Genomic DNA, 25,963 nt, shown 5'->3' on the forward strand with positions numbered 1-25,963 from the left:
GTTTCTCGGACACCCGGTTGTTTTGATAATATGATCCGGGTACCCGGGTGGCAACCGGTTCCGACCTCAAAAATTGATGAAAAATGAAAAAATCAAGAAAAATTGCGATTTTTAAGCTGAATTTAGCGAAATGTCGATGTTTTAATTCAAAGACGACGCGAATCTACAATTATTACTGCCGAAAATCCGAAATGTCAAATAAATGATTTTCTAAAGCTTCCTTTATAGTGGCCGTGGAATTTTTCTACAGAAAAGTCAAATGTGTACATTCATATGGAAGCATTTATACTGGCTGTGGAATTTTATCAAGTTTCTATGGAAAAGTCAAAATTTTTTAACTTTTCCATAGAAAAGTGATGAATGAAATGAAGATTGAAAACTTTTTATTAAAGTGAATAATCATCAGAATTTATAAGAAATGTTATTATTTTACAAGTTTAGAGGTTCAAAAGTGCTTAAAATTGAGTTTGTAAAAATTCCACGATTTTCTGTAGAAATTTTCTATTGCCAGCTTATCGCCACTATAAAGGAAGCTTTAGCGAACATTGAATTTTGATAAAAAATCGCGGACATTCCTAATTTCACAACATTCATTTACTTTTTCAATGAAATTTCAAACCGGTTGCGAATCCGGATACCCGGTTGCTCCCCAACCGGGTGCAAATTTTATGGTGCAACCGGTTGACCCGGTTGTTTGAGCAACACTACTTATCAACCAGTCTCCATTTGAGCGCCGGCCGTCACTTATTTACTTCAGTTATTTTTCAATATTATTTGGAATTGGAAATTCATCATTTTTAATGGGATGGAGGATGGAAACGAATGACGAATGACGAAGACGAATGAAGCAAATGAAGTCTTTGAAACATGGGAACTGAAGAAACCGCTACTGCTGTAAAAAAAAAAAAAAAAATGTGCGTCGACCGTATATAATGGACGAATAATTCAACGGTGAAAAAAAGACAAAATGTGACGGCTAGATTTTGGATGCAGAATCCAGGAAACCTTCTACTCATGCGCCAAACATGATGCTTACGGTGCTGGTGGAGAGAGAGACGGTTCACTGGTTCAACCCACATTCAACCAGTAAACCGTCTCTCTCTCCACCAGCACCATAAGCGTCATGTTTGGCGCATGAGCAGAAGGTTTCCTGGATTCTGCATCCAAAATCTAGCCGTCATTTCCTGCGATTTGAATTATTCGTCCATTATATACGGTCGACGAAAATGTGAGAAAATTAATGAAGATTGGCGAACCTGTAAAGTGTAAAATGAAAGTATTGTAATAATGCGGCCGTTTAGGTTTCGGTTTCAGTTCCGATTCAACAATCCGTTCCGTTTCACCGCCCTCATGGCTCACACTCACGCCAACAGGTTTTCGTCAACTATATTCATCAGGTCCAGGTCTGGTCGGGTCCACTGAATGAAAATCTGAATTCTGAAATTACCAAAATTTGAAACTATAGAGTAAAGAATTCCGCATCAAAATGATTATATTATTTATTCTCTTTGTCTCAGCCAGCTCAAATCCGAGCTTTGTTTTTTCAATGCGTCTGAGGCTCTGAGCTATGCATTTGAACATTTTTCTCTATTTCATATCACATACTCACCGATACTCATCTTGTAGTTGTATCAAGTTCATCGTTGGATATTGGATTTTAAAGGAAGTGAAATATCGAATTTCGACTCCAAAGACGAAGAAATACACAACAGCAAGTTTATTACATTCTTACATAAGATATCAAAAATATGGTAAACCAAAACTATCACGAAAAACGAAAAAAAAGAACTCTTTAGAAAAAATACGCGATCAACGAGAAAGTAAAATAAAAATGAAAACAAGAAGCCTGAAGGAGCCAAGACGAGCAAGGATCCAGGGGATGAAGGAAGGATTCTGCCAGAGAACGTACTTACCAATATGATAACGTGTAGGTCTAGGTACATCAAGATCAAGTACTGAGAACCTCCCTCTCCTACCGACCACAGATTATAATTTTTTCTTTACAAGGTGAGCAGATACTTGGTGTAAAATAAAAGGCTTTATTTCTACGACATACTATAAGAGTATTCTATTAAATTTATTATTGTTTGTCTTAAAAAAAAAAAGTTGAAGAATTAAGTTGAAAATCACACGACAAATATGTATGTAGATTTTCGCTGCTAGGTACCCAGATGTAATGTACATATATTATGTGCACACGTACACGAATGCCTACGAGCTAAATATTCAAAAGTATCGGCGGGCAAACAGTGAAATAATAATAATAATAATAAAAACACGGTGAATCATTTCTAAATAAAGACCACCAAGCGGATGCGAAGAAGTTGCGTCGAATAAACAGCGTGCTGTGTTATTGACTTGTACACTAACCTACTGTAGCCGTTTCAGAACAGAACGCAAAAAGAGGAACACTAATCATTACGAGTAGAATTTCGACATTTTACGCAGCGCGGGTATTTTTCTTTCAGTTCTCAAAGAAAATATTTACGTTTTTTCGTAATAATTGATCAAAATCGAGAGCGCTCCTGACTGTTTCTGCCATTACATTACGATGACAAAACATTCGAAAATCTTAAGTCTTAGTTAACAAATAAATCACAGCGGTAAATTACAAATTTGCGGGTTGGCCGACTTTGATATGGGTCAACGGATTGAACGGCGTCGTACCACGAATTTCGGTTTCCAAAGGAGCGGCGTAAATATCGCCAGCTAATTCTTCCAAACCGATTTCGACATCGGCTTTAGCAACTTTAACAGCTTCGTCGACTTCCTTCTTAACATCGACGTCGATTTTCTGCATTCACACGAAACGAATTTAGTACAACAGATGGCATCGACAGAAAGATAAAGAGTACGATAGTAAGTACAAGTGTCTACGAAATTAACCGAGAAACTCGCAAACTCACTTTTAGTTCATCCTGCGAAACCAATTCGGCGTTTATAATCTTCTCTCTGAACGAGGTTATCGGATCCCTGGTTTGACGCACTTCTTGGATTTCGTCTCTCGTTCGGTAAGAGGTACCCGGATCTGACATAGAATGGCCCGAATAACGATAGGTAGCCGCTTCCAACACCAACGGGCCTTTACCGCTGGTACAATAATCTCGAGTGAACTTTAACGCCGATTTCACAGCCAACACGTCCATACCATCGACCTACGGTAAATAAATTTTCGTTTCACAGTCGTCGTCGATAAGCTCGCTCGCTCGTTCGCTTCGCGAAACCAAAACAGACTCGAGTTTCAACACCTACCCAAATACCGGGTATGTAATCGCCGCGCGAATAATAATCGACGCTGGCGGCGGCTCTTTCCGCGCTCGTACCCATTCCGTATCCGTTATTCTCGCAAATGAATACGCAAGGCAAATTCCACAATTTGGCCATGTTATAGACTTCGAATACTTGTCCTTGGTTGGCGGCTCCATCGCCGTATAACGCGATCGCAATACCGCTTTGCTCTCTGTACTTGAGAGAAAACGCTAGTCCTGCTCCTAACGGCACTTGAGCGCCGACAATGCCGTTGCCGCCGAAAAAATTCGGAGCGTACATGTGCATGGAACCTCCTTTTCCTCTAGCGCATCCGCCTTTTCTGCCGGTCAACTCGCATAGTACCGATTTTATCGGAGCGCCCATCAAATACGTCCAACCGTGACATCTGTAAGCGGTGATTACTTTATCTATCGGCTCGAGCACCGCCTTAATACCGATTGCTACCGCTTCCTACGAGTACAACAAAATTAACGCGTCAATTGAAATTTGAAATACGTATGAACAAGTGGTGTAGATGTAGTAGACCGACCAAATCAGTAGGTCCTAGGTAGAGGTACCTACGTCGAATGTCGACAGTCGAAAATAGTGATAATAAAAATACTTAGGTATGGTACTACTAACTTGACCGGAATACAAGTGACAGAAACCACGGATGATCTTTTCTTTGTACAAATTACCAGCGGCAGCTTCGATTCTTCGAATAGTTTGTAACTGAGTGTAGTATTTCAACGCGTCGTCGCGACTTAAAGTTACCGTAGTTTCCGGACCGGATTCCAGCTTATGTAGCTTGAACGGCTAAAACACACCGCTTATGTTAATTATTCGCCACTCGGTATTCACTCCGTTTTTCTACTCAATTACGAAGGAAGAAATTTCACGTCTTACTTTTACTTCGAAAGAAGCTTCGTTGGCGAACCCATTTTTACAAGTTTTCAACACAGCGGATACATTCTAAACAGAATACGCGAGTCGATTTCATCACTCATGTTAGGTACATATGTTACGAGTATTTTAGAAACTGTAAAATACGAATACGTATTCGAAGGTATGATACTTACTTTTAAATTACACGCCGTCGTGATTTTCGAAATGTGTAAACTCATTATTGGAAAATTACTTAACAAATTACAACTGGACACCAAACGAAACGTTACAAATCGCTCCAAGTAATATTAAAAGGGGTAGTAACCACTAACCACTAACCAGTCAGTCGTTGATTTCTGGATTTGGGAATTTGGGAATTTTGGGATGTTGTCTTATCACAGCAGTTGGTATCGTATTATCACCGTGTCCGACTGTCCGTCTCAGAGGTGGAAACAAGGTCGTCGTAAACTCGATCAGCAGGCAAGGAAAGCCGTGGTGGGGTGCGGAGGGGTGAGGTAGGCTAGGTTACCCAAAGGTGAAAACCGTAGAAGCGAAAAACTCGTATTTTCGATTTCAAATTCGAATGATAATTTTTTTTTCTTCTTCTTCAGTAGTCTTTGTCTCGACCTCTCAAATTTATGTATTTTTCAACTCCACGAAGCAGTAGATACCCATTTTCCTTACGTGCGGCTACGTAAATCGTAAAGACACAGACGTGTCGTTTGCTCTGTAGTCTGTACCTTTTTCATTAAAAATTGAAAATCATCGAATTCTTTTTCAGAGAACGGGAATGAATTTTCAGACTCAAGGTTTAACGTTCGAGCCAAAGCCAAAGTAAACGAGTTTTCTGCGTATACATGGTATCGTCGTTCCGCTCCCTTTTGAAAAGAAAATCCGAGAACCGAATGGCGGCGTAATGGAAAAAATCACACGAGTGTAGACGGTGTACCTAACGAAAAGGCAGAATTGCCCACGATTTCTGAAAATAAAATGACGAAGAATTCAAAATGTTGAGAAGAATCGCTTCAAAAATTTCGTTGTTATTCCAAATTGAAAAACACGAGCAATTATTCAGCACCGAAAGACGGTCGATCTTTCGGGGAAATAAATTATAAGCAATCCGTAGATAATATACACGATTTTTATTATACACGCATAAAATTTTCAGTTAATGAAATAAAACTATAAACAAAACGTTCACAATTAGACAAACAACAACGACGAGTGAAGTAGGTACAGGTAGGCAGTGCGCAACTCGCACGAACGTACCAGTTTTCAAGAGTAATTCATTCGACCAACGCGAACGGGGAATCGAATTTCGGTTACGATAATTCCGACGATTCGCATAGGTATGTACTTAAAATTCAGCATCGATCGAGATAACGAGATACAAAATGCATTAAACGGTCACTTTTCGAGCTCGGTATCGCCGCCGCTTTCTCTACACATTTCTTGATCGGGCGCATCGTTTGATTCGATACAAAGTGTAAAATCGCTACTAGCGTCATCCTGCGCGATATCTTTGGTTTCACGGATGTCCGGTGTTTTCGGTTCGTCCTTTCGGACGTCGCCGGCGTCAATCTTCTTTACGTCTTTATCGTTAGCTCTTCTCGGAATTAAAATGTTGACCGGTTTGGAACACGACGGGCTCGCAGTTATTTTACTGTCGTGTTTGGCGACGTTAGCTCGTCTAGGCGTAAGAACGTTGACTGGTTTAAGATTTTCCGAATTTTTCACATCTTTAGCGCGTTTCGGAAGAAAAGCGTTAACAGTTTTAGGGAGATCGGTTTTGTTCAACGAGTCGAGCAATCTTTTCGGAGTAAAGGTGTTGTTACTCTGCGTTTTCATTTCGTTGAAATTAAACGTTTTAGGTGGAGGCATTTCGGTCGAGTTGGCCGAAGCGGCAAATTGGCCGGGCGTTTTTCTCGGTATTAGAACGTTTGCGGTGGCCGCACTTCTAGGTACTTTACGAGGAACTAGGATATTGACCGGCTTATTTGGCGTACTTTTGGAAGCCGCAGGCGATTCGACGGCGACAGTTTGATTTTTCGAATCTACAGCTTCGCTAGTTGGTCGATTCGACGATTCGTCCGAAGGATTTGAATCGTCTGCGGTTAAATCGATCGAAATCTGTCGCTGATGCGAGTTAATTTTGAACGATTCGTTCTCTACGCTTTTACCGACGCCGGTGCCGAATTTGATGAACTTGGTAATATCGTTTTTAGGTTTGGGTTTTTGAGCGGTTATACTCGTAGCTGGCGCACACGTCGCCGGTTTGTCGCTCTTCTCCGAGGTATTTTCGTGAAAAGCCATTTGCTTTTCTTCCGGCGTAAGCACTTTAACAAACTTTTCGATGGATGACTTGTTTTTTGGGATTTCTTTAAGCATCGGCGAGATGGGAGCTGCGGCCGAGCCGAGCAGTTGCGTACATTTCTCGATAGGATCTGGCTTCGGAGTTTTCTCGCAAACAGGCTTCTCCGCGATCGTCATATACTTCCACGAGTTTTCCGCGTGAGATAACTCGTTTAATCCGCACTGATTTCTGATTTCATCGCTGACTAGTCTGAAAATGAAGAAGCCACGATAAGAACATAGCGTCATCGCGCGTTTACGAGAGTACTCGTGATAAACTGATAATGGTTTACCTGCAAGCTATATTCGAAACCCAAGTCGATATCTCCTTCAACTTGTTTGTGATGCAAGAAAGCGTCAGGTTCAAGGTAGGATCTTTGTTTAAAACGTAAACGTGAAATTCTTTGGCGAGTATTTTTGTATTTTTCTTGTTTCCGTGAGCCAATTTTACTAAATCTGGTAACACTACGCGAAAAGCAGAAACAACAAACGAATAGCATTTTTCGATACCTGCCTATTTATTTCGGCGCAAAAATGTAACAACCAGAGTAACTCACGCGAATCCGGGAACTCGTTCTTCGGCTTGGCTTTAAGCGATGGCGTATTTTGCGGAGTTACTTCGTTGGCCTCGGAAAGCACGCAAAACGGCGTCCTCTGCTCGTTGTAAACCGCTCGGAAGGTGAGAAGTAAATTTTCCACGTTGGTGACTGCAAAAAGTACCTCATCAAAGTTTTCAAAAGCAAAATACAACCAATAAACTCGCATCTCGCAATCGCGAATGTTACTCGTGGTTCATCGCGTGTTTCAATTACATTCGATCGCGAGGTGAAGATGCCTTTATTTCAATAAATTCAATTCCACACGTATCGTATACGCAGATGCCTTACCTCCTTCGTTACTCTTGACCACGTTCTCGATCCAAATACAACCGAAAATACGAGGTTTCAGTTTATGGGTTTTTTCTTTCATTTCTTCTTCGAACTGACGCTCCAACACGTTCAACTTCAATTTGTTAGTTTTAGGAGACTAGAGAGAGTGAGAGAGGGGGAAAAAACAAAAAAGAAATAAAATATCTACCGACAAACAGCGAGAACGTTCTCCGCCTCGATTCTAACGCATTAAAAAACACTCACCGAATCCAAGCCATCGTCATTTTGACCTTCTTCGTCGCTTAAATAACCGTGAGGAACGAATACTTCGTTGTCTACTTCGTAATCATCTTCGGATTCTTTTTCATCTTCTGATCCGCCTTCGAGGTCTTCACCAGGTTCGTCTTCCCATTCTTCATCCGAGTCCACTTCGTAATCAAAAATTTCCTGAACAAAGTCGCACATTAGGATGGAAAATTGAAAGTAACGTCGGAAAAAAAAGTTGAATTAAAAAAAAAATAACGCACGTCGTGTTTGAAAGGTGTCCGCCCAGATACTGTTTTGCTCTGTTTCCTCCACGTGCCCCGATAAGCGGGCCTTCTATTCTCGTGAAATTGAATTAATTTACACCGATACCTCATCGGCATTTCAGCAGCTGGTAAACTGTGCTCATCGCCGACTAAATTGAATCGTAAAACGGATAATGCGGTGAAATTTCACTCGACTAGGTATAGGTAACGGATACGAGAAAAATCGAGAGACCGCTTACCGATCATGACATCGTCGTCGTCTTCGGTCGCATTCAACGGCCACGTGTTATCGCTTTTACCCGGTTTATAATGTTCAGATTTCAGAGCGGCTAGATATAAGGATTCTTTCGGCAAGGTTTCGTCTTTTTGTAGAATTTCATCGAGAAGCCGAAGCGCTTCGGCGGATACATTGACTCTATGAACGCTGGCAAGTCTCATATTCTCTTTAACCTACAACCAAATGGACGTTATTACCTTTTCAGAATGCGACAACGCGAATTTCGTAAATGGCGAAGAAAACGAGCGAATAATTACGTACTTCGAAAGGCATAAATGTGGTACAATCGATTCTATCGGAGCTATCCGGCTGCTCTTTGGGAATTTCTTTATTTTTCGGTAAGAAAAAATTAGTGAAAGCGGCGGCAGTTTTTTCTTTCAATTTTCTTTCTTGCTCTTCTTTTTGACGTTTTTGTTCGTCTTTCTGTCGTTTTTCTTCTTCTTTTTGCCTGCGTTCTTCTTCTTTTTGTTTGCGCTCTTCTTCCTTCAATTTACGTTCTTCTTCTTTCTGTCTTTTCTTTTCATCTTCTTTGGCTTTGCGATCTTCTTCCTTTTGTCGTTTTTCTTCATTTTTTGCTCTTCAAAGATGAAAAAACGTAACTAATAAATTTGAACAGGCTAATGCTACAGAAGGAAAATGAAGAGAAAAAAAATACCCACTCCAACTCCGCAAGACGCTTTCTTTCCTTTTCTTCTTTCAGTCTTTGTTTTTCTTCTTTCTCTTCCAGTCTTTTCTTTTCTTTTTCCTGTCAATAGAACGATTTGTATAATCGGCGCTTTCGTAAAGCCGGGTAGTATGTACCACTACTACTATTACTATGTACTACAGTCTATAGTATGTACTAGTAATACGGCGTTGGCGGTATTAAATGAAAACACTCACTTTTCGCAGTCTCTCTTTTTCTAATCTCTTCATTTCGATTTCTTCTCGTTTCATCTTCTGTTTGGCACTCAATTTCTTCTTGACATTCAACTTGGAAGTAGGCGTATCCGGTGCAGATGATTCTGTCTTACTAAAACTGCCATCATTCTGCAAGGTTCGATTAAAAATTACCTATAAATACCGACGTTCGAATTTTGGAACTTACATTCGACCGTCCCATTTTACCTCGGATACATCGACATCGATCGACAAATTCACGCTATCATCGACCGCAGAAACGTCATCGTCTTCGTCTTCGCCATCGTCTTCGCCTTCGCCGGCTTTCTGAGCATCCAGCTGTCGCGATGAGGCAGAATCATCAGTCACCATAAGTTCATCTTGCTCATTTGTCACAATTGACGTACTCGTATGGTCACGTTTCGCCTCGATTCTTTCATCGACGTTCCTAACATCTTTGGTAACTGGGACTTTTTTGGGTTTGAACCATTTTTGCAACGAACATTTATCGTGAGGTTTAGAATCGTTGGATTTAGGCACATCGGTACAATTGGAATGGGAATTCGCTGACTCGGATTCGGCTCGAATGATACATACTTTGTTGCTTTTTACCCCCGTATCGGCTGTATCGATATTCGAAGGAGACCGCGAACGTTCCTTCTCTTCCGTCAAGTCTATGTACGCAGGTTGGGGCGTATTTTCGGAATCATCTTCGTGCTTTCTTTTCTTACCAGCCTCGGGAATAGTCGTTTTTCTCGTCGTGGTTGATTTGAACGGTAGTCGCGCTATAAAAAAGAGCATCGGATCAACAGGAATGCCGCAGAATCAAACTATGTCTGCATTCTACGTACCTTGTTTTAATTTCTGTTCCGGCATACCGTTCATTGGTTATTTCACGTTCGCAGCGACAATAACGCAGCCAATATACAAGATTTGAAATGGTTGCAGCGCCAGCAATATGAAATGAACGCAAATAGTGCTAATCCAAGTTGTTACTTCTCATTATATCACTACGGAAACGAACCTAGTGCTAGTAATGCGGCCACATCAAGTAAAGGAAGGCACTATCCAAAAATAAAATCACCGCGTATTCAACACAAAGCTATTTTACATCACGAAAACACCGAACACAAATACTTTATTTCGCCGTCAGTTTAAAATTGACGAATGAATTAATTCAACTAATAAAGTACGGAGATTTCAGCACAAAAGAATTGGTGAATATTCTCTGCACCATTCGCTTCATCACTTGTTTTTTTCTCAAATTTACAGATAAGGCGCGAAAATACTGTCCCTGTATGATGCGCGCGTCGATTGCACACGGTCACACACAAATTTTGCAATTTTTAATTCGTGAGCAAATACACGCAGCCAGTTCTGCCATCACCGCATTCCGGTTTTTCCGGAACGAAAACCGTTTCCAAGTCCGGTAAAAAAACTCGTAACAACGCAACGTAACGCAACGTTACACAACACACATCACAACGTAACGTAACATCAGAATGTAAACAGTGCATTTGGCGCATGCGCAGGTTTCCTCTCTCAAGCTCTCAACACTCTCAGCTTCAACTTCGGCGTTCGGCCAAATAAATGTATAATGTAAATATCACTTATCAGTCCATTAATTCATTCATGTACGGTCGACGGGGTCGGGCCAAATATTATAAGCAATTTTTTGAACTGATTTGAATTGAAATTTCGCTTAAAAAATACAATAAATTATTCTTATCTTCCGTCAATTTACCGTCCTACTTCAGTTGAGGTAAAGATCTTCACCAGAATGAGTAACGTCGAAAACGACGAGGAGAAATTGAATTTTCATAGGATAGTATCTGCGTTCAACACATACAGGTATTTGAATCTCATCCAGTGTTTTATTACGCTTGTACACTGCTTTTAACTAACTCGGTTGATTCGGTGCTCAGTTCAAATACGATTTTTGGTATCTCACTTTAATCGTCTCTTGGTCTTTAGATTTCGGTAGAGTTTACGATCGCCGGTCATAAATATTATCCGCGATATTGATTTTGAAAATCTACGAGTGAAGAGAGAGAGAGAGAGATTATCTGCTTGATAATTCTGATCAAAGAGTGTTAGAAGTATGACAGAAAGTGTTTGGGGTCGTTTTACGCTTTTTTTTTCTTCGAAATTTGTCCTAATGTGATTTTCGTGTCGTGATTCATTCCTACGTTACGGTTCTGTAGGTAGATATATGTAGGTGTATTATTCGCCTGCGATATACGTAAACGTATATGTACTTATATTTGTTTTCAGAAACCACTCTCTCAACAGAATAAGTCGTACTGAAAAATATGTCAGCACTTTACCAGCCAATCATCAAGAATTATTGCAAAGCTACAAGGAACACCTCGATAACGTTCGCAGATGTATCGAACAAAATTATACCGTCATAAAATTGATCTTGAAGGATGTAGAAACTCTATTTGAAAATATTAATCCGGAAGAAAATAATCCTCGTACCGTAAGTGTAAAACTAGCGGTTCTAAGTGAAACCCGAAACCGACTTGGCATTATTTGTAACGAATTGTAACGTTGTGCGTCAGGTTTGTATACCGCGAGTTACTGCTGTGGAAACAGACCAAGATAAGGTCCAGTCTACCTTGAAGCAATTTGTTCGTGATTGGAGCACGGAAGGTAGCGAAGAACGAAGAGTTTGTTACGAACCCATCGTCGACGAAATAGTTAACCAGTTTCCAAAACATCTATAGTAAGATAATTTGAAAACGTACCTTACGCTTACACATGAATTAACTCGCAAGTTGCCAGTTAGCGACGGGTCGATTTTCATTATCAATGCGTTTGTTCGTAGCGAATCTCATACAATTAAAGTTCTCGTTCCTGGAGCTGGACTGGGACGTTTAGTATTCGAAATCGCTCGACACGGTTATACGTGTCAAGGAAACGAATTCTCGTTATTTATGCTTATCGCGTCTAATTTTGTTATTAATAGGTAGGTCTAGGGTATTAAGTCACTACTCTCGAATCTGAAAGCTCAGAGCAAATCTGGCGGTTTCTTTAATGCGTATACGTATGTACGTCATTTCAGATGTCAAGGAATTAATTTACATCAGATATATCCCTGGATTCATCAGTGCGATAATAATTTAGATACGAAAGATCAATTAGCTAGTATTTTCTTTCCGGATGTCAACCTTTCAGAAAGCATTCCTAAAGATTCGCAATTTTCAATGGTCGCCGGTGACTTTTTAGAGGTAATATTTGTTAATAGCGCCATAGGCGTCGTCGGGCAATACGTATTATGTGGATGTACGTACGAGTATGTACGAGTACTTATCTACTGTGTGTGCTTTGTGCTATTTAGGTATATACAACTGAAAATGAATGGGATTGCGTGTCAACGTGTTTTTTTATCGACTGTGCGAATAATATTTTAGCGTTTATCGAAGCCATTTATAAAATATTGAGACCTGGTAATGTACACCTCCGAGCACTTTTACCTACGTATCTACTGCCTAGTCAACGTAACGTAACACGAGTTGAATTTTTACAGGTGGCATCTGGATCAATTTAGGCCCTTTATTGTACCATTTTAGTAATATGGTAGATCAGAATTCTATCGAGCCCAGTTACGAAATGATGAGAGAAATCATCAAAGGCTTCGGTTTTATATACGAAGTGAGTGTTTCTGCGTGTAATGTGTCAATTTGTACGTACAAATTGAACTAGTAAAGTTACGCCATCTTCGAATTGCAGAAAGAGAAAACAAATATCAAGTCCAAGTACGCTCAAAATCCGAAATCTATGCTGCAGTATGAATACGAAAGCGTGTATTTCGTATGCCGCAAGCCGAGAGTTGACGAAGATGACTCGTGAAAAACCAACGTGTACGTTACGAAGAATTTCTGAAAAATGTATTAACAACAGTTGACAATATTTTTATTATTACTTATTGTTAGATGCATATTAATCTTAATTGGCGTATTCTCGAATGAAACATACCGATGTAATCGTTGTTGGTACGCATTTTGCTGTCCTAAAGAAGACAAAATGAATAAATGATGTTTCTTACGAAATATTATTTTATCACGATTTAATCAGATACCCGCCCGAAAAATCTGTACGTACCTACTAGGTACGTAGGTATTTAATTTTTGTTGATTATTCGTATTCGAGTATGGGTTGTTGGTTGGTGTCTCCCTCAGTCCTCCCTCCCAATGTACTAATAATACTGAATGACTCGGTTCATCCTTTGCACGAGTGCAATATTGTTACCATTTTTGTTCAATTAATGAGAAACTTGCGTCATTGAACTTCATTCGCCTAGTGTACGGATTTCAGATTTTTCACTCTCGTGAACAACATTGTTCTACATTTGCTAAAGCGTCAGTTTGATCGATCGATCGACCAACCCTGGGTAAGAATAATATCACGATAAGCACAAACGCAAACCGATGCACTACGTTTTTCGAAGCGCCGACTCGAGCGCTATGGATCCAGGTACAACGATCTACCAACCTTCAGTATCAGCAAGCACGTTCGCGATCGATCCTACCTCGCACTCCAGAGAAGTCATATTTGATCATTTTCATCATTTGTGGCAGCACTGGCAGTGTTTTTAAATTTGGAAGATTTTTGTATAGACTAGTTCAATTTACAAGATAGGCAATGCAATAGCCATAATGGTTTGTTCTTGTTCGTTTCCTCGAGTACTAATTACAGTGAATATCGGCACAGCATTCCCAGAATGCCTGCTCCTTGGATCAGACCGCCGCTGTTTCAGAGACCTTTCTTCAAGTTATTAATCAGTCCGTCATCGTGTTTTTGTTGCAAAACCCGACCGATAAGTACCCATTCTTTTTCTTGATTACGCCAACAAAAATAGAGTGAAGAATAAAATACTGCCAGCTGGCTTTCAGATTACAAAAATTATCTTATTCACTTAAATCACATAGATATAGGTATAGGTAGGTAGGTAGGTAGGTACAATACAATAATTATTACACGTCGATTAGAAAATTAGTAAAAAATAATCGAGTTGCGAAAGGAATACGCGATAACACGATTAAGAATTAACTGAAAGAACCTAGCGAAGAATTATCATCTTGGTATACAATAGAAACAGAAGGTAAATACTGAGACTTCAAAACATCGTGTAAATTGCGAATTGCAGAATCAATTCCCTCCAATTCTTTTACCAGCTGAGTGAATTTTACAAGTCCTTCTCGACTGTTATCATATCCGTGAAATTTCAACACTTCCATTTCAACCTGCATCACAATTGGAAGAACATATTGCATAATTCTCATCGAATCATTACCAGCCATAATTTTCGCAGATTTCAATTTACTACTGATGGGTTCTTCTTTTAGCTTTTCCAGTACTTGAAGAAGAATGACGCTGATTTTATATTCGGGCGTTTGCAAGTGATCGCTGTCCATAATGAAGACCGCATTAATAATTAAATAGAGCGCCTAGATTTACAATTCAAAATACAGTGCCGAGACCTGAGAACACGGATATTGAAAAATAATTATTTTTAAGAAAATTGAATTGAAAATGCGGAAACGGAAACAAGTAGGTAGGATCATCAGAATCTGAAATCTGAATCGAGCGAAATGATATTCTGATGATGATGATACTGAAAACTAGTGTCGTGCGAGAACAATCACACGAGCAAATTGATGAATTAATTATCGAAAACGGCGAAAATAAATGAATAAATACGCGAACATTTTAACGGTTTTTATTTCAACTAAAAAACGTATAAAAAACGTTATGTACATAACTTAAGACTAGGGTATAGTAACGCTATCTATGCTCTCTTCGAGACACTTCCAGCAAAAAAAGAAAAAAAAGTTGATAAAAGAAGGGAAAATCCTTCTGAACATCGTGAAAACGATTTAAATTAATTATTACGACTAAATAATAAATTCTAGTCGTCGTTGTCGTCGGAGATTTCCTCTACGGTGATGATGGGATCGTCCCAATCATCCTTCGGTTCATCGAATTCGTTTATGGCCGCTTCCGGTGGAGTAATATTCTCTTCCGGCGGCACTTCGTCATTATCTACGTCGTCTGATGTTGGCTGCGGTTCGGAATCAGGAATCTGCGCTGCAGCTAATTCAACAGGACAGAGATCACTGATCGGACGAATAATTACTCCATTTTTTGTACGGAGTTTGGCGCTTCGGACTTCGTTATCTTGGCTGTATACAAGTTCGACGATTCTAGCTAGGGACCAGTTGTTTCGTTTACGTAACGCGTCTACGATAATGACAACGTCACCTACGCTTGGCGGCTGTTTCGTAGTGGCTTTTGGGAATTTTGCATTCGGTGAAAATCCCCGTTCTCGAAGATGTTGCAGGTAAGCTGTTCTCCAAACAGCCCAAAATCGATTAGTTATTTCATTGCTCTGTTTAAAGAGCTTGATCGTATGCGCTGCGGCTGGCGTTGCGTTTGCTTCAGCTTGCTCTGGTATATCGTTGACGGTGAAATATGATTTCAAAAAGTGATTCGGCGTTATTATCTCGTCTAGATCGTTCTTAACAACGTAGGTTAGCGGACGATCGTTCAAAGTGGCAGCTATTTCAGCTAATGCTGTACGTAGCAACGATTCGGATAATGCAACGTTATGGAACGTTTTCAGCAACGAATTCTTCATTAATGCGACCATCCTTTCGTAAACACCACCCATCCATGGGGAATGGGCTGGGATGAATTTCCATGACCATTCATGGGTAAAGATGATATCGAATGCTTGCTTTACAGCTTTGAATTGTGGCGCATTATCTGATAATATCAGCTTCGGTGTCGAATGGCGAGCAATAATACGGCGAAGTCCCAAACAGATCTCCTCTGTGGACATATTGAGAAGCAATTCTGTGTCAATACCTCGAATTACTAGATCCGTTGCAAGTAAAACGTAGCGTTTTTCTTTATTGACATAAAGCGGACCAAATGTGTCAATTCCAACGTTGGTAAATGGCGATTCGAATGCTTGTAGGCGAAATTCGGGTAAGTCGGATATCTGCGGCTGTACGTAAGGTCGAGTAGTGAAACGTTTACACTTTTTGCATTGTTGAATGGCGTTGTAAACCGAGCGACGACCATCAGGTAACCAATACGTACGTCGAAGCGAATTTAAAACAAAATTTGTGCCGGCATGGAACGCTGATTCATGGTGAAATTTAAACAATAAAAGAACGAACCGTGAGTCTTTCATTTTTGGCAACAGGATCGGACATTTTTCCTTCATTGACAGTGGCGCATATTTGAAACGTCCTGAGCATCTAATCAACCCAGTTTTTTCATCCAGGTAAGCGTTATATTTCGTAATGAGCGGATGCGGCTTTTTCGTACGTAAACAGGTGAGTAAATCTTGATAACAACGTTGCTGTTCAAATTTCAACCATAGATTTCGAACGCTATATAATGAACCTCCATTTGGAAAGATGTTTTTTGGCAAACGTGTATTATTGGCGATAAATTTCACGAAGTATGACGTATATCAAAGTAAATGCGAATATGACTCGAAATCTGCTGGATTTATATCGAACGGATAAACGTAAAGCGGCGGCGTTGCGTCAGTGTTAGTGGTAAGTACAGTCCTTGGTTCTTCGATCGTAATCACATCTAGCTCAGGTGTAAGTTCGAATGGTAAAGTTGTACAGTCGTTTGATCGTTTTAACCAGTCAGTTGGACCATTAAACCAACAGGAGTTCAACAATTCGTCAACTAACATTCCCCTGGTTGGTATATCGGCTGGATTTTCTTTTCCAGGAATGAAATTTTTGATAACGTTCGGAATGTTGCGTATTTCATCAATTCGGCGTTGAATAAAAACAGGAAGTATTTTACTTGTAAGTATCCAAGTGAGAACGCATTTGGAATCAGACCAAAGTACTTGAGTATCGATTTTGAATGGCAGTGAGTCGCGTACAAATTGTAAAGCTTTCATACCCATATAAGCGGCGATTAATTCCAACTTTGGAATATCAGTAAGTTTAGCCAACTTCGTTCTTGAAAACAGCAAATGCGACGTGATATTTTCTTCGGTTTTGCATGATAAATACACAACACATGCACAAGCTTTCGCCGAAGCATCGACAAATACATGTAAACAGTAGTGATTCTTATCACTGTCGTGTGAAACGTTCTGATAACGCGGCATTGTTTGTTTTGCTGCAGTTTGAAGTTCGGTGAATATCAAATTACATTCATTACAATGGTCTTCGGATAATTTATCGTCCCAGTTGTAAGTGGAATGGAGTTCGCGTAAGAATATCTTCGCCTTGATCGATATTGGTGTCCAGTAACCACAGGGATCGAAAAATTGAGCGACAGTACTCAAAACAGTGCGTAAAGTGATAACTTCAGGTATTTTAATTTGTTTCAGATGAAAAACGTCTTCGTATTGGTTCCACACTAAACCAAGTACCGAAATTGATGCTGATTTTTCCGGTTGAGTGAATACATCGCGAAGTTGATTATCGTTTGTTGACCATTGACGTAAATTCATTGAGCATCGTTTAAATACTTCGACGGCAAAATGATAATATTTTTTGGCAATCTCAGCTGATTTATACCCAGTGATGAAATTATCTACGTATCTATCTCGTTCCATTTGTTCTGTGAACTCGTTTTTGTTATTTTTCAGGTGATAACGGACTGTTGCGTTGAAGAGAAACGGACTAGCGATGATACCAAATACTACGCAGAGGAATCGCAGTATTCGAAGGTTTTTTCCACTTGCAGGAAGTTTATAATCGTGTAGCCATAGAAATCTGACAAAATCTCGATCAAGTGCGTGTATAATCAACTGATGAAAGGCTTTTTCGATATCACTCAATATAACAATGCGGTACAGACGAAATCGAATTAAAATTTCACATCCATGACTAAGTAAATTCGTACCTTTGTAAATTGCGTCATTGATACTCTGTTTGTTTTTTGATTTCGCCGATCCATCGAATACAATTCTTTGCGTCGTAGATTTATCAGGTGTGAAAACGGCGTGATGAGGTAAATAGTACGTTTGCGTTGTTTTCATATCAATACCAGTGACTCCTTCAACGTAACCGGCATCTAAGTGTTTCTGTATATTAGCGTTGTATTCGTTGAACGATTCAGGAGTAAATTTGTTTTGTAACGAACGTAAACGACCAATTGCTAAGCCAAAATTGTCTTCCAACGGTGGTGGATATTGTCTCCATGGGAAACGAATCTGATAACGATTATTTACGAGTTGAATATTATCGTAGAATTGTTTTAATGCGTTTTCTTCTTCTTGAATACTCGTAAGCGGCATATCTTTTATCCCAATGGATTCGAGATCGCAAAGTTCTTTTACAGCTCGAACTGGTGACATTTGAAACAGTATTGACTTGTTGTTGCGTTTTTGATCGTGCTGACGACCAACCAAAATAAACCCAAATGGCGTTTTGCACATGTGTAATCCATCAGCGACTGTAATTTTCGTTTCAGGTTGTAGAAAATCGTAAAAGTAATCGCTTCCTAACAGCAATTCGACAGGGTACTTTTCACCTTGGTTGACAAATTGTTTATCTTGGTATTCTGTATTCATTCGTTTGAATTCATCGATATTGAATAATTGAACAAATTGAGGTAAGTTGGGAGCTGTATCTGCGACTATATTAAGATGAAAATCGGCGTTATTTGTCACGATAAACGAGGTGGTGGCGGATGAAAACGTAACAGGTGATTCGTGATGAAAAACATTAATTGGAATCGACTTGAATTTTGATAATTCTAAACCGATGCGACGTGCAGCTTTCTCGGAAATATACGTTTCATTACTTCCATTATCGAATAGTGTTCGTATTTGATAGCGACGGTTGTTTTTCGGATTTATTATTGTCAATATTGCAGTGCAATGAGCACCTTGATGCGTCTGAATAAAGGAATTCATGCGTGTGTGTGGTGTTCCGTTGTCAGGTTTCTCTTCTGGCTTACCAGAACCATCTTTTTGTTCAGGTTTTTCGAGTGGCATTTCTGGGAACTGGCGAAGACACAACGAAGAGTGATGGCTTTTCACCTGTTTGCAATAATAACACGTGTCAAGGGATTGGTGTCTACAAACTGGAGACACCATCCTAACTCGACATACCTACCAACTACTACACGTAACCGAAACGAATCGAATCTATTCAGTACAAGGTTACTGGAATAGCAAGCACCGTTGCACGAGACAATGGTTCAACCAGTTCGCCATCAATAATGGTTGATAAAACAACGCGTAAGCTTTTATTAGCCTAGAAATTGATGGTATTCTATATGATCGCGTAACATCAACCATTATTTCTTGAGCAGTTTTATGTCTGAAATCGATTAAAATAACGTAATTCTAATTAAAAAATCGCATTATTGAACTTCTATAATTAAAATAAACCGGTTGCACAGTGCACATTAGGATTGCATCAGCCTATAATCATCCCCTGAAATGGCACGAGGTAATGGAACCGGTGCTCAGGCTCAGCCTCAGCCAACGCCAGCCCAATGGATTGAAATTGATAGAGCTTACCTTACCCCCAACTTTACAGTAAGACAGTTCCAGAGCCATGAACTTTTAAAAGGTAGTAATAACTTTAAAGATTGGGATAACATGGTGAGCTTGGAGCTGCGAGCCGCAAACCTGTACCCATTTATTGAATCACAATGTGGCATGACGATTAATATATCCCCATCTAGGAGAGTAATGTGCGATGCTCAGGTAGTGCAATACCTACGTGCATCAGTAATTTTTCCAATTAGTAAGAGAATTAACCATATACTAAATGCCTATGATACTTACGAAGAATTGAAGAAACTATTTTCCCAGAACGATTTCCACGATTACGTTGATTTACATAATAGAATGAATTACCTGAAGTATAGAATTACTTACAACGTAGATCGATTCATCGCCGATTTCGATCGTCTCATAGAAGATTTTAGATCTATCGGTACTAACTTCCCTGAGAAGAATGTTTGCTCTCTGTTCCTTAGTAAAATTGAGGGATGTAAGGAGCCGCGATCTCCGTTCTTCTCATTTTATTCAACGATCACATCATTACCTGGTGACATCGCTACTCTTGACTATATCAAGCAGAAATTCCAAAATACTGCTAAAACTTTATCTGCTTCCTTGCCAAATAAAAGCATCACGAACACGAATTCATCATCAGCCAAACGTAAACAAGAAGACCTGAAACCGGAGGAGAATACTGTGTCTGTGAAACGAGCTAAATCCATACCTGAGAAAAATTCTATCAATAGTACCGCCAATGGCAAGCCATCAAAACCCCTACACGAAAAATATACACCAACCCAGCTGGAGCAGCTCGCTAAAATGTCCAAGGAGGAGAAAAAGAACGTACAGTGTCGGAAGTGTAGTGATTACTTCCACACTCACACTGAATGCCCCAACCCTGGACGCTTGTGCTTCAAGTGTTATACTTACGGTCATGAAAAATCAGCTTGCAAACTTAATAAAGGTGAGTTGCGAATACCAGCTGATTTATTTACCACAAATTTGCGTATATATGTTGATACTTGCTCAAACTCCCACTTAACAGGGAATAAAAATGTCTTGCTCGAATATGTTACTTATGAAAAACCTGTTAAAGTAAACTCTATGGGAGGAAGTATTTTGGCTATTGGTGAAGGAACTTTACCTATTTTAGTCACTTTTGGTAAAAATAAAACGATAATTTACTTACCTGGTGTACAATTGGTACCTGACTCGAAGGATACTATTATCAGTGTTTCCAAATTTAATACCAAATATAAATCTTCGTTAATCGCTATGTAGGAAACATATTAACGCACGTCAACAACAAATAACAACGTTTATTATAAAAATTAACAAGGAACATTGAAATTACATCTTAACGCTTCGAGAACATAAACGCTAGTCAGGGAATCGAATACACGAGATCGAGAAGGCGCGTGTACGTAAATACCGCGTAATTACGATGACTATTTCCCACAATCGGCCATCCTTTCCGGTGTGTCGTCCTCGACACACGATTTTCCTCGTTGAAATGGACCGCTTTCAGAAACGTTAGAAAGGCAGCCACTCGATTTCTCCTCGGAATTCGAATCGTTGTCAGATGACGAATCACTGGGCGATGAAGGACGATTTAACGATGGTTTGCTTGACTGGAACTCACGAAGACGTCTGGTCCAATCCGCCGCTTTCGAATAATCGTATACACGTAGGAAGTTGGCCATTTCCTCGTTTTTAAAACCAGAACATACCGCATTTTTCGAATCTGTCACTGATGCGCCGACATCTTTAGCTAACCGCAGCTTATCGAAGATGTATTCGATCGGTGACTCGTTTTCGTTTTGGGCTCGGAGGGAAAAACGCTCCCACTTGTCGACTACGTTGGTTTCGCTTCCGATAAACGTCTCGGAAAATTGCTGTCGAAAGTCATACCACGTTTTGATATCGTCTGCGGACAGGAGATACCAGGTTTTGGCCGCTTTTAGCAATAAACGCTTCGCTGCTTCTAATTTCTGTATATTGTTCCACCCGGCAATGGTTGCTTGGTTTTCGATGCTGTTCAGCCACTGTTTCGCTTCCGTCGATGATACTTCGCCGGTAAAGTGTGGAATGTTGGGCAATAGCACAGCGCTGCTAGCCGCTCGAACAATTTCACTCACCGTATCAATTGGAATCGTATTTTTCGATGCCGCCATGCTTTCGAGGGTGATCGAGAACAACACAAGAACTTTCAACACTTCAAAAACGAATGTAACGATAGCGATGTCATACGAGACACAGGTCCGACCACTTCTGAATATGTAGGAAACATATTAACGCACGTCAACAACAAATAACAACGTTTATTATAAAAATTAACAAGGAACATTGAAATTACATCTTAACGCTTCGAGAACATAAACGCTAGTCAGGGAATCGAATACACGAGATCGAGAAGGCGCGTGTACGTAAATACCGCGTAATTACGATGACTATTTCCCACACGCTAATCCGAAATCTGGCTATCTATTGTGTCGTAAATTTAATCGTAAAATCGCCAGTATTACTGAATTAAATGGAATGTATTGCATGAATGTAAAAACTGTTGATTGTGATAATATTACCTTGTTTGAATCGTCTGATCCTAATCAACAATTCGTTGATGAAGGATTATTTGTCATGTTAACGGAATCTGAAACGAATCAAACTGATTCTAATCAGATACCCAAACTGAAACCGAAACGTAAACGTCAAAAGTTATCACCAGCTAAGCGATTGCTGTTGGAACAGGAGGGGGAGCTGTGGCACCGCCGTATGGGTCACATCTCACCTCCTATTGTAAATAAATTGAAAAACGTAACCGTAGGCGTGCAAGATCTAATTACTCCCATGCGCTTATCAACTTGTGAGGTTTGCTCAGAAGCAAAACTTCATAAGAAAACTTTCGATAAGGATCGTGATAGAGCTACTCGGCCCTGTCAAATTATACACGTTGACCTTATGGGTCCCATTACTCCTGTTACCTTCGAAAAACTAAACGCTTATATCATGTGTGTAGTTGATGATTACACAAGATTCCTTCAAGTTTTCGTTATCAAATCGAAATCCGCTTCGGATGTCTGCCCATGCTTGAATGAAGCTTTTCGTTTTCTTCAAGCTTGCTTCCCTGGCCCTGGCCAATTCGATATTCTTCGCTGTGATAACGGCACTGAATTTTGTAATGAACAAGTTGACCAAATTCTTGATAAATATAGCTTAAGGCGCGAGCCGTCTGAAGCATATTGTCACGAACACAACGGCCTTGTTGAACGCCTAAATCGTACCTTACAGGAGCGCGCACGCGCGCTTTTATTTGAAGCTGGTTTTCCAGCCAACTTGTGGGGTCTCGCTGTACACGCAGCCTGCTATATTTATAACAGGACACCACACTCGAGTATCGATTTTTTAACACCTTTTGAAATGTTGTACAGCAAACCGCCTGACGTTTCTACTCTTGTGGTGTTTGGCTCATATGCGCAAGCCTTGGATGAGCAGATACCTAAAGGGAAGAAATTTCAAAAGAGATCTAATAAGCTCTATGTTGTGGGCTATACGAAAACAGGTTACACCTTATTCGATCCCACTACAAAGAAAACTATGGATCTTTGCAATTTAAAGATAGACGAAAATAAGTTGTACAAAACTGACTTTCAATCTGATAAAAATGAATCATTTAAACTCGTTGAAGTCGACCCTTCTTCTGTTACTTCAACCCAAACTCCCTCTATTGTAACCCCACCTCAACCTGATTGCTTACCTTCGAACACGGACTCGCACCTCGAATCCAAATCAGACTCTGACCCTGAAAATGAACAAGTTGAAATTGAACTTGACTGTGACTGGGATGAAAGTTCACCTATTCAGGTCAATAAAACGTACATTGAGTCGTTCAAGGACATCAAGTCTCCGGAAAACCCTATGACTTATAGCCTTGCAACGTCATCTGAAAATATTCGTGAATGGGGTCCTGCTATTGAGAATGAACTTAGTATCATGAACGATAGAGGAACCTGGACTCTCGTACCTCGGGAAAATTCCATGGTGGTCATACCAACCAAATGGGATTTTACCACGAAATCTGACGGTAGAAAGAAAGCCAGAATTGTTGCCGTAGGATGCCGCGATCCGGAGAAATATACTTCAAAGGACACAGCCTCTCCTACTCCCAAAACGTGTAGTGTACGATGGCTTTTCGCAGCTATTGTCACTCATTCCTGGAAAAGTATTCAATATGACGTGAAAAATGCGTTTCTTTATGCCGATCTTGATAGGGTAAAATATATCTCATTACCCCAAGGAGCTAAAGGTGACAGAAAAAAATTCGTTGGAAAAGTAAACCGTGCTTTGTACGGTTTCCCAACTGCCCCTAAATGTTGGAACGAATTATTAAATCAATTCTTACTCTCACTGGGTTTCATTCGAAGCGAACGTGACCCATGTGTGTATTTCAAACTTGTTAATGGTAAAATCGTAATTATTATTGTACACATTGACGATATGGTTATTACCGGTGACGATGTTACTGGAATCGAATCTGTGTGCAATAATATTAAAAATTGTTTCGAAATTAAGGACTTGGGATTACCCCAAAAATTTCTTGGTTTTCAGTTAGAATGGAATGACAATGGTAAACAATTGTTATTACATCAAACCCAATACGTAAATGAAGTTCTCGAAGTGTTTGGTTTCAAACCAGGTCCCTCGGCAATAACACCTATGGTACCCATTTGCGACCATAAACACTTGAAAACGAATCCTGAAAATGATAATTTTTGTTCTTTCAAACAGGCGATAGGCGCTTTACAGTACTTATCAACTCAAACACGTCCTGATATCACCTTTGCTGTAAATTTTCTAGCTAGAGCTCAAACCTTACCTCAATCGATTCACTGGCATCTTCTTAATAAATTATTTCTTTATTTGAACAGCACTCGAACCACCGGCTTGAAGTATCTTCGTAGTTCAGACAGCAACTCTTCGGATAAGCTGGATGCCTATGTCGATTCTGACTATGCGGGTGACCCACGTACTCGTAAATCCACTACAGGTTTCATAATTCGTTATTTTAATAATGTAATTCATTGGGGCTCTCGGTTGCAATCCGTTCGCGCGGAAAGCTCCGGTGAGGCCGAATTTGTTGCAATTTGTGAAGCGAGTAAAGAAATTCTTTTCCTAGCTCGCCTAATTGAAGAAACGTTGGGTAAAATGCAATATCCTATATGTGTTTATGAAGACAACTCTGCGGCCATAAGCATCTCTTATGACACAACGAGTAACAGTCGAATTAAACATGTAGAATTAAAATACCTAAAGAAACGTGAGTATATTCGCAAGAATATATTAAAAATCGTAAAAATCGACACGAAAACGCAACTGGCAGACTGTCTTACCAAAGCACTGCCTGAAGAACTCTTCTGTTCTTTTAAAAATAAAATCGTATCTTGTAAAACGTAGCTGAGGTTGTCCTATCGATGACCAAGAAGCAAATGGCAAATTAAATCGTATAATCGTAGAATGCATTCAAAAACATGTAAATCGTAACTCGTAAACTTATCCCCATGCGCAAATCTTACTTGTTGCAGGAGGATAGCCAAGAAATCGAAATCGTTGAACCGTAATGAACTCGAGACGTCGAGATAGTCTATTACTCGTATATTTTACTCTTTAGTTTATGATTATTATTCTCTACGTGAGAAATTATACTTATCTGCATGAAATCGATAGAATACTTCTACATATATACTCCTTTAACCTTAGAAATACTTACTCTACGTTATCACTAGAATAGCATAGCATTTATGATGAAATTGAAATGTCCTAAACTTTATGCAAAATAAAGGGATCATAGACCTGCTATGATTTATGAATCGTTCATGTTTATTTACTCGAATGACGAACTATTCTTCGGATGATGTTCTCTTCACTTGTTCACCTCGCTAAAACGTTGAAAATTGTTGAAAATCGTCTGTAAAACTATTCTTCGGATTGAGTTTGTACTTCGTTGATAACTGGAGAGAAATGCTGCGTTGTGAAATAGATCCTCGGACTGATTCTACAATGCGACGTTTTCTCTAGTTGGTAGCTCTGGGAGGGGGTGTCAAGGGATTGGTGTCTACAAACTGGAGACACCATCCTAACTCGACATACCTACCAACTACTACACGTAACCGAAACGAATCGAATCTATTCAGTACAAGGTTACTGGAATAGCAAGCACCGTTGCACGAGACAATGGTTCAACCAGTTCGCCATCAATAATGGTTGATAAAACAACTTGTAAGCTTTTATTAGCCTAGAAATTGATGGTATTTAGTGTTGGGCAAATTCGCGAATATTCTTTTTTTGCTTGCGCATGCGCAAGAATATGCGCGTATTCTTGCGCATATTCCGCAGATTCTTTTCAAAAAATTAGAAA

The 25,963-nt window shown here is 39.8% G+C and overlaps 7 protein-coding genes and 1 long non-coding RNA gene across 8 annotated transcripts; 3 read left to right on the top strand and 5 right to left on the bottom strand.

Annotated features, from left to right (window-relative positions):
* Positions 1–1,702: 1,702 nt before the first annotated feature.
* LOC135842991 (pyruvate dehydrogenase E1 component subunit alpha, mitochondrial-like) lies at positions 1,703–4,593 on the bottom strand. Its single transcript, XM_065360710.1, has 6 exons — positions 4,329–4,593; positions 4,156–4,221; positions 3,892–4,065; positions 3,253–3,720; positions 2,907–3,155; positions 1,703–2,794 (listed from the first exon to the last, which is right to left on the bottom strand). The coding sequence occupies exons 1-6, from the start codon at positions 4,371–4,373 to the stop codon at positions 2,609–2,611; spliced, it is 1,188 nt and encodes a 395-aa protein (XP_065216782.1). The 5' UTR covers positions 4,374–4,593; the 3' UTR covers positions 1,703–2,608.
* On the top strand, positions 4,137–5,881 carry LOC135842996 (uncharacterized). The gene is made up of 2 exons (XR_010558228.1): positions 4,137–4,261; positions 4,916–5,881. It is a non-coding gene; the product is annotated as an uncharacterized LOC135842996 (long non-coding RNA).
* LOC135842987 (chromatin assembly factor 1 subunit A-like) lies at positions 5,258–10,350 on the bottom strand. Its single transcript, XM_065360702.1, has 12 exons — positions 9,893–10,350; positions 9,270–9,826; positions 9,045–9,191; positions 8,822–8,907; positions 8,424–8,739; positions 8,125–8,335; positions 7,883–8,034; positions 7,620–7,802; positions 7,374–7,512; positions 7,044–7,193; positions 6,780–6,951; positions 5,258–6,697 (listed from the first exon to the last, which is right to left on the bottom strand). Exons 1-12 carry the CDS (start codon positions 9,924–9,926, stop codon positions 5,542–5,544), a joined length of 3,303 nt encoding a protein of 1,100 aa, XP_065216774.1. The 5' UTR covers positions 9,927–10,350; the 3' UTR covers positions 5,258–5,541.
* Positions 10,351–10,635: 285 nt separating this feature from the next.
* LOC135842992 (carnosine N-methyltransferase-like) lies at positions 10,636–13,096 on the top strand. The gene is made up of 8 exons (XM_065360711.1): positions 10,636–10,892; positions 11,316–11,523; positions 11,606–11,769; positions 11,872–12,012; positions 12,109–12,274; positions 12,385–12,493; positions 12,574–12,698; positions 12,777–13,096. Exons 1-8 carry the CDS (start codon positions 10,822–10,824, stop codon positions 12,894–12,896), a joined length of 1,104 nt encoding a protein of 367 aa, XP_065216783.1. The 5' UTR covers positions 10,636–10,821; the 3' UTR covers positions 12,897–13,096.
* Positions 13,097–14,092: 996 nt separating this feature from the next.
* On the bottom strand, positions 14,093–14,461 carry LOC135845244 (protein C10-like). The gene has a single exon (XM_065363708.1). The coding sequence runs from the start codon at positions 14,459–14,461 to the stop codon at positions 14,093–14,095; it is 369 nt and encodes a 122-aa protein (XP_065219780.1).
* Positions 14,462–14,955: 494 nt separating this feature from the next.
* Positions 14,956–15,888, bottom strand: LOC135845245 (uncharacterized). Its single transcript, XM_065363709.1, has one exon. It carries the CDS (start codon positions 15,886–15,888, stop codon positions 14,956–14,958), a length of 933 nt encoding a protein of 310 aa, XP_065219781.1.
* A 642-nt stretch (positions 15,889–16,530) lies between these two features.
* Positions 16,531–19,032, bottom strand: LOC135845246 (uncharacterized). The gene has a single exon (XM_065363710.1). The coding sequence runs from the start codon at positions 19,030–19,032 to the stop codon at positions 16,531–16,533; it is 2,502 nt and encodes an 833-aa protein (XP_065219782.1).
* Positions 19,033–19,277: 245 nt separating this feature from the next.
* On the top strand, positions 19,278–25,420 carry LOC135842995 (uncharacterized). Its single transcript, XM_065360713.1, has 2 exons — positions 19,278–20,515; positions 25,131–25,420. The coding sequence occupies exons 1-2, from the start codon at positions 19,483–19,485 to the stop codon at positions 25,136–25,138; spliced, it is 1,041 nt and encodes a 346-aa protein (XP_065216785.1). The 5' UTR covers positions 19,278–19,482; the 3' UTR covers positions 25,139–25,420.
* Positions 25,421–25,963: the final 543 nt, after the last annotated feature.

This window comes from Planococcus citri, chromosome 4 (assembly GCF_950023065.1).
Source record: "Planococcus citri chromosome 4, ihPlaCitr1.1, whole genome shotgun sequence".
NCBI classification, from domain to species: domain Eukaryota; kingdom Metazoa; phylum Arthropoda; class Insecta; order Hemiptera; family Pseudococcidae; genus Planococcus; species Planococcus citri.

Excerpts from the sequence above, each read along its gene's own strand:
- LOC135842991 (XM_065360710.1), bottom strand. The coding sequence starts at position 4,373 with ATGAGTTTACACATTTCGAAAATCACGACGGCGTGTAATTTAAAA. Across the intron at positions 4,066-4,155 it reads AAGCTTCTTTCGAAGTAAAA|CCGTTCAAGCTACATAAGCT; the intron begins GTAAGACGTGAA and ends GGTGTGTTTTAG. Across the intron at positions 3,721-3,891 it reads GTCACTTGTATTCCGGTCAA|GAAGCGGTAGCAATCGGTAT; the intron begins GTTAGTAGTACC and ends TTGTACTCGTAG.
- LOC135842987 (XM_065360702.1), bottom strand. The coding sequence starts at position 9,926 with ATGAACGGTATGCCGGAACAGAAATTAAAACAAG. Across the intron at positions 9,827-9,892 it reads GGAACAGAAATTAAAACAAG|CGCGACTACCGTTCAAATCA; the intron begins GTACGTAGAATG and ends TCTTTTTTATAG. Across the intron at positions 7,803-7,882 it reads GGACACCTTTCAAACACGAC|GAAATTTTTGATTACGAAGT; the intron begins GTGCGTTATTTT and ends GACTTTGTTCAG.
- LOC135842992 (XM_065360711.1), top strand. The coding sequence starts at position 10,822 with ATGAGTAACGTCGAAAACGACGAGGAGAAATTGAATTTTCATAGGATA. Across the intron at positions 11,524-11,605 it reads AAGAAAATAATCCTCGTACC|GTTTGTATACCGCGAGTTAC; the intron begins GTAAGTGTAAAA and ends GTTGTGCGTCAG. Across the intron at positions 11,770-11,871 it reads CAGTTTCCAAAACATCTATA|CGAATCTCATACAATTAAAG; the intron begins GTAAGATAATTT and ends GTTTGTTCGTAG.
- LOC135845244 (XM_065363708.1), bottom strand. The coding sequence starts at position 14,461 with ATGGACAGCGATCACTTGCAAACGCCCGAATATAAAATCAGCGTCATT.
- LOC135845245 (XM_065363709.1), bottom strand. The coding sequence starts at position 15,888 with ATGTCCACAGAGGAGATCTGTTTGGGACTTCGCCGTATTATTGCTCGC.
- LOC135845246 (XM_065363710.1), bottom strand. The coding sequence starts at position 19,032 with ATGCCACTCGAAAAACCTGAACAAAAAGATGGTTCTGGTAAGCCAGAA.
- LOC135842995 (XM_065360713.1), top strand. The coding sequence starts at position 19,483 with ATGGCACGAGGTAATGGAACCGGTGCTCAGGCTCAGCCTCAGCCAACG.